Raw genomic sequence first — 15,275 nt, forward strand, 5'->3', positions numbered from 1 at the left:
GGTAAACCACCTTCTTTCGTATCAAGAGATGAGGCCTGTGGGCGATGGTGTTGCGACAGCTATGACGGGCAGCGCAGAGAGATTGTCTCCCGTCTTCGACCCGTCATAACGTCGACGCAACATTGAGAGGAGAGCGACCCTTGAACAACAGCAATGATTGTCATCAGAGGCTGTGTCCCACTGAAAATGGTCAGCCTGGCACGTTGGGTCACCACCTCCTGTGCTTCGCGAAGCCAAAATCAACCGCACTGCTCAGTCGCAACACCTCGGCCCACAACTGGAATCAAGAGAAAACGATTGACCTCATATGCTTGTTTCTATTTCTTATTTCCTGTTTCTCCAATTTCCAACTGACGTTAGACGGTGACTGCAGATGGGCCTAGTCCATCCATGAGAGAGCATGGGCTATTTCATCATAGCGGTCGACTGAAGCGCGTGGTTTCGGAGTTCAGCCCCATTCGCTATCGCTGATCAATCGCGTGGAGTTGCCGTGAGAGCATTCCCCTTATTACGATACGCCAAACTTAGACATTCGGGTCTTCGAACAACAGATCGTAATTAAGGGCATGTGCAAAACGATTGGATTGTAAGTTGACACTGAAGAGCTGATCAAAACAGAGTCCGTGAGGTTTGTCTGATGAGAGCCAAAGGATGAAGCATGAGGCTTGCTGGGGGTCTCTTGGCTCCCGTTGATATCCATGGTTTAACTGGCTGTACCGAGAACTGGCGCGATCCCCGGAATTCTTCAACATTGGCCGGACCAGGGCCGGAACCGGTCCAAGCTCACGCCAGCTCAACTCAGCTCTCAGCAAAAGTGACTGATTTTGAGATCCCGTGGCTGACTGCAGCAAAGGATCACACCAGATTTGAGTGGACTCAAATGTCTTTGTTTGACGAGAACGCAATGCAAGCGAGAGACAGAGTTACCGTTCATCCGCTGACTGACCTCAGACAGCCCAACAGGCCATCCCATTCTACTCCAACCATTCTATCCCGAAGCCGGCCAATTCCATTAACCCAAAGCCTACCTACCTATCCATCCATATCCATCCTTTCAATTGCGGCCCCTCAATCAGTCATCCTGTGTTTCCGTTTCCTTGGTCTCATAAACTAACCAGGTTCCTACCTTATCTTTTTGCTTATTGCTTATTCACATGGATGTATCAACCAACTCAACCTCAACCTCAACCCTGTTACTTGCTTATCTCTATCCAAAATCTCCCCCTTTCATCATCAATTGAATCGACCAGGTTCTCGGCAATCTCCTGTCCAATCTTGATCAGTGCCTATTATCTGCCGTCATCGCCAACCAATCTCTTTTTTATCTCCGGTCTTTTAGATCCTCAGGGTCCTTGCTGGCTGCACTGTATCTCTCAACGTTACAGCAACGAATCTGCCGCCGATTACTGTCCAGGGCGATTCAATAAGTTCCTGACCTCGCCCCTCCCGAACTGTACCTGCTCCTGACTCCGGCGATCGTTAATTCCCGACTTCCTTCCGCCCACTTTCAATCATCCTCACCCTCACAATATTGTCCCCCTCTTTCTCCTCAATCATCAATACCCCATATCGCCGCATTATCGATTGTCGCAACCGATTTCGACATCGTGTTTTATGACATCCGCCATCGTACGCTTACCGCCATCTTTTCCATATCGCGACAACTGTCACCTTCCGACTCCGGCCCACCGCGACTCCACGCTGACGCAATCTGTTCCCTTGACTGCTCCCTCAACCAGTCAGTCGCATCACGCATTTACGGTCCAGCGCATCAACACCGCGACATTCCCACCACAGAATCGACCTCAAAGTGCTCTTCCGCTTTCAAGATGAAGGTCAGCAGCCCCGGGACCCCACGGAGGAACCCCTCGTCCGACACATGCTAACGCGCACATGCAGTATCTACCAGTACAAGACTTCGAAGCGGTGACGAGCGCGCTGAACTTCAACACACCCGACTGTAGCGTGACAGGCGGGTGCGATCTCTACACGACGAAATCAACAGGTTCCGACAAGAAGCTCTACAAAAACATCGACAACGATCTAAACTCGCAACACGAAGCCCTGCTCAAGCTCGGCGCCAGCCTATCACCACCTGAGCGCGCTCACATGCTTGCTACATCACCGAGCATGCAGCTATTTTCACACTCAAGTGCTTTCGGCCCCTTGTCCGAGCTCTCGAGTCGCAAGACATTTGCATACCTTATCGCGACACTGAATGCGAGTCACCCACACTACGATTTCTCTCATGTCCTTCGACCCAACGATTTCAAACGCGAGAGAAACCTGCGTCGCGTTATGGTCAACCTCGATTCAATTCTTCAGAACGTAAGACCTAACTTCGAACCCAAATCCCTCGGCTCCTCGCTAGGCAGTGAGACAACCTCGATATGGGGCCCCCAATGCTGGTCATTGATCGACAAGGAGATGCACCTCAACGAGTGTACTATTTTCAGCTACAACCCCGAGAGCGACCCTTTTGAGGAAGACGAGAGTGCGATCTGGGCTTCACACTACTTCTTCTTCAACCGCACCTTGAAAAGAGTGGCATATCTTTACGTCCGCGTTGTGCCAGTTATCTCGTCTCATAGCCCAACTCTCCGACCCACAAATCTGGCCAGGAACCACAGCAACCAACGGGATCTGGAATCAGCTGGCGCGCAGAAACGCGCCAACTACTGGCTTGGTGATCAAGATGCTGAGTTAGTGCCATATAATGAGGATGACGAGGAGCTCAATGACGACGGTCTTTTCTGGAATCGCGGAGAGAACGGAGATCTCGTTGCCTATTCAGATGAAGACTTCGACGAAGATATCGAGGATATGGATATGCTCGATAGCAGTCCTGACAGGTCCATGAGCGATGATGTCGCGGGTCGTATGGAGATCTAGGGTCGATTCGATCCAAATCGTCATGATAGATCGGTTCTTCAAGAAACGGCCTCTTCGGTTCGAAACCGAGCATCAGCCGCATTTCTCTAAAATCATCATTTGCTGCATTATTTCAACATTCAGCACTGTCCTAATCTCGACCAGGGTTGCTCGATACCAACAAATCGAGACGAACGAAGCTAAATAGCACACGACTTTTGCTTCACTTTTTTTGCATTTTCCGAGCATTCTTGCCTTATGCTCTTTTCTTTTGACGTGCCATTTGCTTAGTATGAAAGTGTGAGGCCCGGTTAGGCTTCTGGTCGGTGAGAGCGGCTGGAATTCCGCGACATGAGGGCGTTTTCGGGGTCTGCTTGTTTAACCTGCTATTTCCTGGAGATGATTGCAGGCTTCTCTGTTCTAATTATTGCATCTTTTTTTTTTTTTTACTCCTCTATCTCTCTCCTTTCTTTTTCGAGCACTGTTATTCTATATCCTTTAACCTGGGTTCGGCTTTGGCTGCTTTTGATTGGAATACCGCCTGACACGGCTATGCCTGGATTTATGATGAGAAATCGTGGCTCGGTGTCCTCATTTGGGAATGGCATGGGATGATAGTTGGCGCTGGCGGCATGGGAATTCGGGTGAGAGTAACGACCTGGTTTTATGGTGATGATGTACATGATAGGTTGAGGGATACATGCCATGGGCTAGTCAGGCTGGTAATTGCTTTGACACGATACTGCGAATTCATGATTTTAAACTCCTCATGGCTTCATTCATGAGCCCTGGATAAATATCCTAGTCACAGGTGATCATGGTTTCCTCGATCTCGAGTTTAGGCGAGAGCAAGTCTATGTGTAAGAAGATGCATGTGTATTTGCATGATGCAAACAGCTTTATACACCTAGGATTCATTCGGTACGCAAACACGGGCAAGCATTCAAATCTGGCTTGAACTGTCATTGGCATGACTTTATCTTTGAGCACGGTACCGGGTGTGTCTTACGTATATGCTAGTGATATTCAAATATATCCTGATTTCTGTATCCGCCCCTACCATCACTCATGGAACTTTGAAATCATCCGGCCATTCAAACACTTTAGCATCCCACGAATTTGATCCATGGACAGTATGCCACTTGACTTCTCGGCGGCATATGTTTAAGTTCGTGGTTGGTTCTTTGTTTGATTTTGATTTTGGTGGCGAAGAACTTCTGGTAGGTGGCTCTTGGTACGATATTTGTATCTTGTCTTTGTCACTTCCGGGGTGACCTCGAGGGTTCACAAAGGGTCGTTACTCTCTGATGTGTATTTGGAAATAAGGACCGGCTAAGCGTGAGAGAGACTGGGAGTTGGCTTCGAGAAAGCAACCCGTAGCTACTACATTAGCATATTGTATCCGTCAGAGGTTAACGTGGTTGAGCCATGACTAATACTTGGTTTCCGGGTTCTCTCAGAAAGAATTTATGCCACCATATGCTTTCAATTAGTTCTACGCAACTTCAATGTGTAGACTGAAGGGGTGAAAGGCTATCAGATGTACTTGTGTGGCCTCGGTGATGAATGGTGACAGTGAGGAGGAACCATATCTAGTTCTACCACCAACAGGCCAAGTCAGCGTGTCTTGATGGAACAAGCTCCAATCTGAAAGAAAGTTACAGGAGTCACAATACAGTCTTGGGTAGCACATGTGCTTGCTTTGGGGTCGGATTGTGAATACGAACCCCTCTTCTCTGCGAGGATGGTGTTGCCTATAAGGCTAGCTCGAGGGGAGAGGGCAGGGCACGAGAATAGCTTCCTAGGTCTCGAATACAACGGTGGCAAACTTTGACTGGCATGCTGAGAGAGCTGATCTGGCTCTCTTAGATCGAGCCCCGTGAGAATGGGGAGATGAATCTCAAGGCAGTTCGTTTATAGTCTTGACCGTACAGGAAACCAGATGGTCAAATATGGCCTCGAAGCTGCCATCATCAGTGATCGAGTCAACATCCATTATGTGACTGGTACTCGGAACCTGCAAGTCTTCATAGCACGGAACCCTCCCACACGGTATCTTTTCCTTATGGCCACTCGATCCATCATGTTCGAGTTTACGGGCTGTCTCCTCACTCACTTGGCCCAGGGCCACGAGACTGTCGATGAAGTCCGCACAGCAAAGTCTGTCACGTTTACGAGCAGCGGCCCCAAGATCCACTATAGGGAGAGGAAATGGGCACAAGAGATGGTTGATATGATCGAGAGTATTGTTGGGAAACGGAGTGCCACAGTTGGTCTGGAGCGTATAAATGCAAACGTTGCTATGGCCCTCAAGGAACTCGGCCTCAACATTGTGGTTGCTCAACGAGCCATAGAGATGGCAAGGACTATCAAATCGCCTGAGGAGGTCAAATGCATTGTCGCATCTCTTCGCGCAACAGAGGTCACTGTAGGCAAACCACGCGATTCAATCGCGCCAGGTCTTATGGAGAACCAACTCTGATCAGTCATGCACAAATCTGTAATTGAACTCAATAGAGACTATATCGAGACCCGACTCCTTAGCACTATCCCACGAACAAGGCCTTGGTTCCAGGAGTCAGCGAGTTATGTCATCCAGAAGAACGACCTCGTACCTCTAGACACAGACGTAGTCGATTGCCATGGATACTACTCTCATTTCTCACGAACGTTTCACGCTGGCCTAGTCTCTAGATCCTCTACCGAGTAGCAAAAGGAGCTATACAGAACTGCCCTTGTACAGGTTAATCACAACGTGAGTATTTTGAGACCGGGCTTGACCTTTCGCGAGTATGCAGATGGCTGTGGACTCTGAATGGTTCCAGTTTTGGAACTGATCACTGTTGAGGCATCTGAGATGCATGACAAAAGTTATGTATACTCAAGGTGAGGGTGTGGTCTACATTTTCCAGCCTCAGCAACAAAGAAGCTCGATGCTGTCAATACAGCAGCATGCACTCTTGAGGTCACCGTATCCGCATGTGTCTTTAAACCGAGTAGGCATCTGCTCTATTGTACGTATTCGAGGTGGGATAACGTATCGTTTTAGTTACGGATATTCTTGTGCCAATACTAGCAAAGCAACCGTTTGATATTATATAGTAGATGATGAACATGTCCTTTCCTTGCTAGCAGTGCCTATGATCCTCAGAATCGATCAAACGGCCCGTGCCTTATCTCTCTTATCGCGATTCTTGACATGGGCTGATTGGCCAATCAAATCATCCAGATTCCACCCGTCGCGGGGCCTCACCCAAGTCTCCCAAATTTTTTCCTGCCGTCAACCACTTTCGCTTCATCTCGAGTCGTCTTCAGCTTCGACTTAACAAAGTCATCTCACGCAACGGCAATCGCATGCAACACGACGGCTCTTATGTACCATTTATCGCCGCGGTAACAAAGCAGTGCAAATTAGCTCTGCTTCCGATAAAAACTCCAGAGCATGGCCGTCCAGACGTCGCCATCGCTCACTTCAACCTCACATACCTTGACTGCCGCGCCGCCCGCAATGGCTGCCCCCGATTCTCTCACAAATAGCCACGTCTTGGCCCTGTTAGAAAGCCTGGCCGAGGGCAAGCGACACGCTTTTCTTCAACCCACAGCTTCCATCCCAACCGATTCTCTCAATCTTGTCAAGCACACCCTCGAAGGTTTCGCCTCGCAAGTCGGCGATGAGCAGCAGGAGAGGTTAAAGGAAAATCGCAAGCGCAAGAGAGGTGCTGCAAATAGCGAGGATGTCCTCAAAATGCGCAAGGTCTATATCGATGGGTTCGAGACCGGCCAGGTTTGGCAACAGGCCAAGAGAATTATTGGCGGTGTCTTGAAATATTCAGAAGAGGCGCTGGCAGATTTGGAGGAGCGCAAGGAGATTGCCGTCAACGGCGCTGACGCATCAGACTCCAAGACGCTCGAGTTTGGAGAGGATGGCTTCGAGGTAGACTCCGCCGATGAGGACGAGAGCGATCAGGATGGGTCCGACGACGACGAGGAACAATTATCAGTGGACGAAGCTCAAGAAGATGGCCAAGATGACGACTGGGAAAATGATGAAGAGGAGATTGAAGAAGGCAGAGACGATTATCAGGAAGATGATGAGGAAGACGAGGGAGTGGATGGACCGGTTGAAGAGTATGAGGAGGATCCCGACGGTCTCAACGATGGTTTCTTCTCACTCGACGATTTCAACCGACAATCACAATATTTCGAAGAGCAGGACGCAAAGGGAGATCCCTACACGGATCAAGCTAGCGACGATGAGGAGATCAACTGGGACGCGGATCCTTTGGCTCCCCCTACAACAGGTTCAAAATCTAAGAAGGCTGCTAAACAGCCAGTCTCTGAAGATGAAGATGACGACGATGAGGAGGACGGCCCTACATTTGGCGACATGGCTCTCGATGCCCCAGAAGGCGACAGTGAGGATGAGGCCATGGATATGGATGAGCCTGTGGATGACGACGACAACGGTCTCAATGCCAATGATGTCTACTATAAGGACTTCTTTGCTCCGCCACGTCGAAAGTCGAATGGCGGTAAGCCCAAAAAGTCTGTCAAGTTCCAGCCCGAGCAGCCAAACGATGCCGACGTTGAAAGAGCCATGGCCGATGTTCGCAGAGATCTCTTTGACGACGAGTCAGAACAGGAGGACTCAGACGATGCCCTCTCCGATGTTTCCGCTGGAGATCCCAAGTCAAGACGCTCAGCACACGAGCGGAGACAGGCCAAGCTCGCCGAAGAGATCCGCAAGCTTGAGGCTGCATCCGTTGCCAAGCGTGAGTGGACTCTCTCTGGTGAAGCTGCTGCAGTTGACCGCCCTGTAAACTCTTTACTCGAGCAGGATCTCGATTTCGAGCATGTTGGCAAGCCCGTGCCTGTCATCACTCCTGAGGTCAGTGAAAGCATTGAGGACCTCATCAAGCGTCGTATTCTCGCTCAAGAGTTCGACGAGGTCATTCGCCGACGTCCGGATACCGAAGGTGCAGCCGCAGGTACTCGTCGTGGGCTCGTCGAACTCGATGATACCAAGGCAACAAAGGGTCTGGCCGAGATGTACGAGGAAGAGCACGTCAAGAATATAAACCCAGACACTTATGTCAGCCAATCAGACGAGAAGCTTCAGCGCGAGGAGAAGGAGGTTGAGGCGATGTGGAAGGATGTCAGCGCTCGTCTGGACGCCCTCAGCTCATGGCACTACAAACCCAAGCCCACAGCACCCTCACTATCCGTCGTTGCGGACGTTGCCACTGTCGCAATGGAGGATGCCCAACCCACAACAGCCCAGGGCGTCACGGGCGAGAGCAGTCGCATGGCTCCTCAAGAAGTTTACAAGGCTGGAGCCACGGGCAACGCAGCCCACGGCGAAGTCGTCACCAAGGCCGGTCTTCCTGTCGCCCGCCAGGAGATGTCCCGCGAGGACAAGGCCCGCCGGCGCCGTCGCGAGAAAGAGCGCGTGCGCAAGGCTGGAGGCGTCGACGGCGAGAAGGTTGTCAGCAAGAGAGCCAAGATGCAGCGCGACACCATCGCCGAGCTAAAGAAGGGAGGCGTCAAGGTCATCAACCGCAAGGGAGAGATCACCGACGTCGATGGCAAGAAGGCAAAGACTGCCAAGGTTGCTTCGAGCGGCAATTTCAAGTTGTAGTAGATGGTCAAGGGGCATTATTCCTTTTTGCAGTTTGGTTCGGGGTTTCAAAAGTAACGATGGGGTGTTTGCATGGCTCGCGAGCGATTCTTCATAAGAACGCATTTTCATGTTGGTTGCATAGGTTTCATATGTCCACAGTGGATTCCTGTTTGAGTGACTTGGTTAATGCATAAAAGATCAAGCTTTGTACTCGTCTTCACTCATGAGTTATGCTCACACCTTTCCTGTTGAATCCGTCCATTGTGCCGAGCGTCCCGCGTAACTAATCGTACATCAAAGAGCTGTAAGTTTACATTTTGCCACATACTCAGAGTAACATTTGGCTGCTTCAAAATTCCCATCCTTTTTGTCCCGTTCCTTTCCCTCCGTCGCAATGTGACAATGCCCTGAACTCCATCCTGAGTTATTTTTCCCGCTGAAATGGTAGCCAATTAATACCATTGACCTCGACCCTAAGCTTCCACCTTGGCCTTCTTGGTCTCGGCATCTTCAGCGGGCTCTTCTGCCTTTCGCTTGCCGTTGGTCTCCGCTTCAGGCGCGCGTGCCGCTTCAGGTTCCTCGGCAGATTCGTCTTTGTTCTTCTTGCGGACAAGTCCACTAAGATCAGTTGCTGTCTTCTTAGCCTCATCAACACGGGCCTTGGTCTCGGCAGCAGACTCGCCAAGAGCAGCTCCAAGAATGCCGCCGATGGGTCCAGCATCAGCACCCAGAATGTCCTTGGCGTCAATGGGGTCATTGCGCAGTTCGACGAGCTAGGCAGTCAGCAAAATAATTCAAAAACGTCCCAAAGGGGCTAGGAGGCACAAAGACTCACTCGTTGCTCCATGTCCCCAATGACTTCCTTCATCTCCTGGATGGATTTGCGTGCCAGCTCATTATCCTCAGGGGAGGCCATAGTGGCCAGCTCGACCTCCTTATTCTGTAGCTTGAGCTTTGAGCTCTTGATGGCCAGCTCCATTTCCTTGACGGCTTCATCTCTCAGGCCTTGGTCCATCTCCTCTCGCTTGGAATTTGCGCCATCGTCACCAGCAGTTGTCACAGAAGCGAATTCCAGCGCCAGTGAAAGCTTGAAGTGAGCTTCAGCAATGACCTCTGACTCCTCAGGGTACAGCTCCAGCTTATATTTGAGCGAGGTTCTTCCGTCTTCAATGGCATTAGGATATCTATATGAGTGTTGTGGTTAGGACAAAGCTGAAAAATCGGGGGGGGGGGGCTTGCGCGTACCGTTCATTCTCGAGAGAAATCTCAGCGAGGGCATCGTGAGTGTCTGCAAGACGCTCTTTCACGTGCCGGACGGTAGGCGAATCGCCCTCTGCAGCCTCCTTGCCTTTGCCGCTGGTCTCGGATTCCTCCTGTTCCAGAAGCTCGAGTTTCTTCACGAAGCAGACTCGGGCAAGGTCGAGGATCTCAAAAGCAGTAGCCAGGTCATCATCGTCTTCCTCTTCTTCACCTTCGCCCTCGGCCTTGTACAAGTCAGTATCTGCCACTAAATTATGGTTCAGTGGAGCTTCATACCTCTTCCTCGTCTGACTCGTCAAAGTTCTCGTCGCCAGTAAACTGGAACAGGGGCTTCTTATCTCCCTTGATGTCCTCAGTCTTCTTCTCTCCCTGCTCGGCAACAATCCCGACACCTTCTTGCGTCACCTTCTGTGCCTCGGTCTGCGCAGGCTTCTTGGACTTGGCCTCTGCGCTCTTCTTCTTCTCAGAAGCTGCAGGGCCTCCTAGAACATCGCTCTTGCTTTGGCCAACTCTAAACAAGCTGCGGCCATAGTGAAAAAGGATCTCGGCATTATCAGGTGACGTCTCGCCGTTGACTTCGGCTTGAAGAACACTGGCACGTGAGAAGACCTCAGCGGCCTCCTCGTAGTTCTTGTGGGCATAGAGGGCAGATCCCTTTGCTGACAGGTCGGCAATTGTGACCTTTTTAGAGTTGGGGTCTTGATCGTTCGCGATGAGGTAGTCGGTGTTGGGTGTGCCAACGCTGGGTGTGCCGACGAGGGGAGTGATGGTAGTGGACTCTGCTTGGTCTGCAGCTTTCTGGGCATCGGAGGGTCCGAGAGTATCAACGGATGGGGTCGCGGTCTCTTCGGCTGGGTTCTCCTCAGCCGGCTTCTCAGGGGAAACTTGGGGCTCTTCGATGGCCTTGGCCGTCTCGTCCACGACAGGCGCAGTTTGCTCTGTAGCTTCAGACATTGCGGATCAGGTCTGAATGCGTGTCAGATAAAAAGATGAAGTCAATTGGGTTAAGGGAGGAATAGCGAAGGCGACTTCGGAACTTGATAGATGGTAGATGGATATTTGTGGTTGTTGGGAGATGAAATGATTGAAAGTTAAACTCGGGTGGAGGTTTGCGACAGTCAAAAAAAGAGAAGACGACCCAGCAACGGTAAAGGCGACCAGGTGATGCGACTGGGAATGTACCTAGGCGCAACTCAACCTACCTACCTTATGGTACAGGTGCCCTAGCCTCCATAGCTTATGACGCGCCATCGTGCTGAGGGATGGATTTAGGCGCGTTCGATTGGCTGACTATGGCGTTGGTGGGGGACCTGAGAAGCTTGGAGCTCCTTTTGTTAGCCCGTACGTATGAGCTGATGAGATGAGCTGAGCTCCATATAAGCTCCTTCAACTGTTTTCAGTGAGATGTTATTAATTAATGGATGGACAGGATACTCAACTCTATGCGCAATCACAACCTAAGTTACTGAGGGCCCATACCCATCATCTGCTTCTTTGGACTTTGGGACTTACACATACAAAAGCTAAGCGTTGGGACAACTTCAAGCCTTTAGGCTATCACATGTTTGCGCTTCGCCTAGCATGAGTGATCCTCTGATGGACCCTACCCTGCAGAGAATGCATATGAAATACGTTGACGCAAGTACTAGGTAGGTAGTTATATTCAAGGACAATTATTTGCTGATGTTGGTATCCATGTTAATGAACTGTGGTGATATTATAAACCCCGTGCATTTCTCTGTCAAGTTGACTGCATCTAGATATTCATGGTGTTGTCTGTGACGGTTCTCTGTATGGTATGGAAGTTCAAATGACCAACACATAAACCAAACCACATGGATTGAGAACTATATACATGGATGGCGTCCAGACCGTCTGGACTGTCAACGGGCTCACTGATTTATCCGCTATAACTTTCCATGGTATTATCGGGCTGCCAATAAAAGATCCATCCATCCGCTGCGATGCAATCCACAACTTACTTCCTTAATAAGTTACAACCAGCGGTTTGTTCAAGAGGATATCATTTCATGACACTGGTACTACCCATGTTGTTCAGCTCAACAAATTCCCTGACAATTTGTCCGTCATACTCCACCACTTGACAGTTTCTCAACTCCGAGAAATCAGCCCCGCGTAAAAACGAGAGTTCACTGCCTAATCGACCCGACTGGGCACGCGTTGCATCGTGGTATCTTGGCGCGAGCTGAACGCCAGGTCATGTGCCTTAGTCTCAGCCAAGGGGATAACCATTGGCTCCAAGACAAGCCATGATCAGGCAGCAACCGCCTCTGACGGAATTTAGTCAATTGATCGAGATAGGTAGTCTAGTTGGGAGTAAATCAAGGGGATTGTCAAGAATGGAGGTAATCAGGACCCCGAGGTATATATATTTGAGTGCTGCAGCAATCGCTCCTCGGATAGAAGACCATTCAACTTATACCAGAGTCATATACCAATACCAATTCAAAACACGGCCACCCACAATGTGTGAAGAACACCTCGTCCAGGTACACAGTATCGACATTAACATACAGCACGCCAAGCTGACCTCAATCAAGGAAGCACTCGGCCAAATTTGCTGGCTCGAGGTTCCAGTGCGTGATGTCCCTCGGGCCAAAGCCTGGTACACGGAACTCTTTGGCTGGGAGTTTGTACCTGAGCCTCAAAAGGCCGTCGGCGACTGCGTCAAGAGTATGCACTTCTTTAACAAGGGCAAGACCCTCCACGGGGCATTTATGGAACATGATGAGGAATATCATGTCATCAACAACAATCCCGACAAACCAGGTGCTCTGCCCGTTTTGCCAACCCTATGCGTACTGGATTGCGAAGAGACCCTGGCAAAGGCGAGTACGATTGGTGGTAAGACCGTTATGTAAGTGCGCCCGCTCCATCACGAGGTGGAAAGCTTGAAGCGAGTTGAGTGAGCATCCATCCATATTAACCGTCGCCAAGTCCAAAGACGGCCATTGGAGGAGGGATGGGGTATTTTGCTCGGCTGGTTGATACCGAAGGTAACATGATCGGTCTCTGGTCTCAGAAATGACAAGTGAGCGAGCGTGCCCGGGAACGGAAGATAAGGTTGACATTTGTCACTCGGTACCTGCTTATCTCGAGCAAGATATGATGCAATTCTGCTCAAGTTACTAAGGTTGCTTCTGAGAGTTGATGTACTAATGTATGTATGTACATATGTATGCAATTCTCAAAAGTTTACCTCAAATCCATGATCACGATTCAATCCAGAATATTATCCAAAATATCCGAACGGTGGAAAATATCACACAAAAACGTAGACTCGCCCGGCAAAACTTAAAAGACAAAGCTTAACGGACGCCAAGCAGAGCCAAGTCTTGTTTGTCACTGGTATATGAATTATTGGACGGAACATACTGACACGAGCTCGCATGAGTCGTATCAGACGCCAATTAACAAGCTTGTTGGTCGTAAAAAAAAATCGACATGCAGAGAACTTGAGAAGCGAGCTCTGGAGCCTGTGGTGATTCCTCGCCAAGATAGATGTGTAGAATTTGGCCCAGTCTCATTCGTGGACTAACTGGCTGGATAAGCCGTTTGTAAGGGACCATGCTTCAGCCTGGGCCGATTATATGGGGTCGGAGACGTCAGGAATTTGACGAAACACGACGGGGTAAGGATTTCACGTCAAGTAATGTATCTGTAACAGACGCGCCCCCGGAAACTTAGAGTTCCGATACTGAGATCGTTATAGCTGGAGAAGAAAGTATTATGTATCAGAGTCTGAGTGAGTAGGTAAGTATCGAACCAATCAATGTTTTGTCACAGAACAGCCGAGAAACATATACGATACGACGCTGAAATACCGTTCATCAACGGCGGCAGATCAAGATTGACTTTCTCAATGGCATTGCATGCATCCTGCAGAGGTGACCCATTGGGCAGCTGTTGGCATGTACAGTACTGTATAGACGGAAAACCGCTTCTGTGCTTGCATATCCGGCACATTGACCAGATTGGGAAGAATCCATCTACTTGGAGCATGTCCAAGCGACATTTAGGAAATACGACCGCAGAATCAACTACAGACTGCCGACTCCCGTGACGACGACGTAGTATCAAGTCTCGCGGAGATTGCTTACGAGACGAACACGTAACGTCTCTCGAGCCTTTGTAACTTTTCCGTTGGTGTTCCGTCCCGTGAAGCTCTGCCGCGACTTAGACGAGGAGTCGAGAGACATGCATGGCATGGGATCTCCACTGAACAAGATAGTCGTGAGCCACTCAAGACTAACGCAGCGTAGCACCGGGAGAACGGCGAGACGATATCCGTCCATCTGATGCGTACTCGCCCAATGATTACCACCGAAACATATTCTGTAGCGAAACGAAGATCCCGTGTAGTAGTAAGATAATATCACGCCAGGTTAAGAAACAAAGTGGGCGGTGCTGGGGTTGGATATTAGGTTAATGCTCGTCCTGAGACCACATGGACATACATATATATGTAGCAGCAATATCAACTACTAAGTCATAAGCCCCTGAGATAATAAACGTTGCGCCGAATGCAACCTGTCCCGATGGTCATGGAAGATGGATGGCATTATCATGCTGATGGTAACGCATGGGCTTTGAAACATAGAACAAGAGCCAGGGCAAGGACAGAAGTGAAGTTGGAGCCACTCGAAACAAACGCGGACCGACACCTTAACTAGAGCAATTATGCGGAGACTTGCCAGATCTGATTGGAGGATAATTGTAGTTCAGGAAACTCCATCTATCAGAGGCTATGGAGAATTATAAATCCAAAAGCTTCGACCCTTCCATGGGGACGGGGCCCCCACCCCCATTGAACTACAGGACATCTCTTTGTGGCGCTTTTTTCTTATTCCTTTGAGGAATTTTGCTGTAAAGTATCAAGGTATCGTAAGAAAAGGCAAGACGCCGTTCATGGACCTGGTACCCCCAAATAATCCGTCCACTGCAAATGCATCTTCTCTCTCTAGTGTTGGTCCCCGTGGGCCAAGGGTCGGCCGCTAGCGAGGTCATACATAATTCAATGGCATGTCATAGTTATCATGCTGCTGCTATATTGCATGGCATCAGGAAGATTGCGAGTGACGATCTGCTAAGGGAAAGAGTTTCTAGTTATGGTTTGATCGGGAAAAAGATGTGTTGACCGAAACAGCTAACTAATTAGATAGGTAGGTTAGGTCAACCCCAAATCCAACCCCCACGACGGATATATTGGAACCATAGTTGATCATCCTGGCATTAGTCACGATGAGTATACGTACGCAGGTACGGATAATATCATAACATATAGCATTATTATGAGAAACAATCTCAGAGTATCCTCTCCATACCATACCATCCATCCATACCTAGCGATATCGCAGACGACATGACTACCTAGTACCAATAGATAAGATAGATAGATAGATAGATATACATACATATGTAGATATTATGCAGCCCCAGATAGACTTTTTACTCCATGTTCCAACGCAGCGGTTGACAAGCTCAAGACGGGCGTCTCCTCGGT

At 49.5% G+C, this 15,275-nt stretch overlaps 5 protein-coding genes across 5 annotated transcripts; 4 read left to right on the top strand and 1 right to left on the bottom strand.

The window, feature by feature from the left end:
• Nucleotides 1–1,893: 1,893 nt before the first annotated feature.
• FTJAE_8158 (MAF1-like protein) lies at nt 1,894–2,892 on the top strand (the record flags this gene model as incomplete). The annotated part of the gene is made up of 1 exon (XM_037354945.1): nt 1,894–2,892. One exon carries the CDS (start codon nt 1,894–1,896, stop codon nt 2,890–2,892), a length of 999 nt encoding a protein of 332 aa, XP_037204746.1.
• Nucleotides 2,893–4,813: 1,921 nt separating this feature from the next.
• FTJAE_8159 (peptidase yqhT) lies at nt 4,814–5,353 on the top strand (the record flags this gene model as incomplete). The annotated part of the gene is made up of 1 exon (XM_037354946.1): nt 4,814–5,353. One exon carries the CDS (start codon nt 4,814–4,816, stop codon nt 5,351–5,353), a length of 540 nt encoding a protein of 179 aa, XP_037204747.1.
• A 1,026-nt stretch (nt 5,354–6,379) lies between these two features.
• On the top strand, nt 6,380–8,509 carry FTJAE_8160 (u3 small nucleolar RNA-associated MPP10; the record flags this gene model as incomplete). The annotated part of the gene is made up of 1 exon (XM_037354948.1): nt 6,380–8,509. One exon carries the CDS (start codon nt 6,380–6,382, stop codon nt 8,507–8,509), a length of 2,130 nt encoding a protein of 709 aa, XP_037204748.1.
• A 455-nt stretch (nt 8,510–8,964) lies between these two features.
• FTJAE_8161 (HAT1-interacting factor 1) lies at nt 8,965–10,705 on the bottom strand (the record flags this gene model as incomplete). Its single annotated transcript, XM_037354949.1, has 4 exons — nt 8,965–9,264; nt 9,327–9,675; nt 9,737–9,975; nt 10,028–10,705. 4 exons carry the CDS (start codon nt 10,703–10,705, stop codon nt 8,965–8,967), a joined length of 1,566 nt encoding a protein of 521 aa, XP_037204749.1.
• Nucleotides 10,706–12,237: 1,532 nt separating this feature from the next.
• FTJAE_8162 (uncharacterized protein) lies at nt 12,238–12,633 on the top strand (the record flags this gene model as incomplete). The annotated part of the gene is made up of 1 exon (XM_037354950.1): nt 12,238–12,633. One exon carries the CDS (start codon nt 12,238–12,240, stop codon nt 12,631–12,633), a length of 396 nt encoding a protein of 131 aa, XP_037204750.1.
• Between the last annotated feature and the right edge of the window lie 2,642 nt (nt 12,634–15,275).

Source organism: Fusarium tjaetaba (genome assembly GCF_013396195.1).
Source record: "Fusarium tjaetaba strain NRRL 66243 chromosome Unknown NRRL66243_c0000172, whole genome shotgun sequence".
In the NCBI taxonomy this organism is placed as follows: Eukaryota; Fungi; Ascomycota; class Sordariomycetes; order Hypocreales; family Nectriaceae; genus Fusarium; species Fusarium tjaetaba.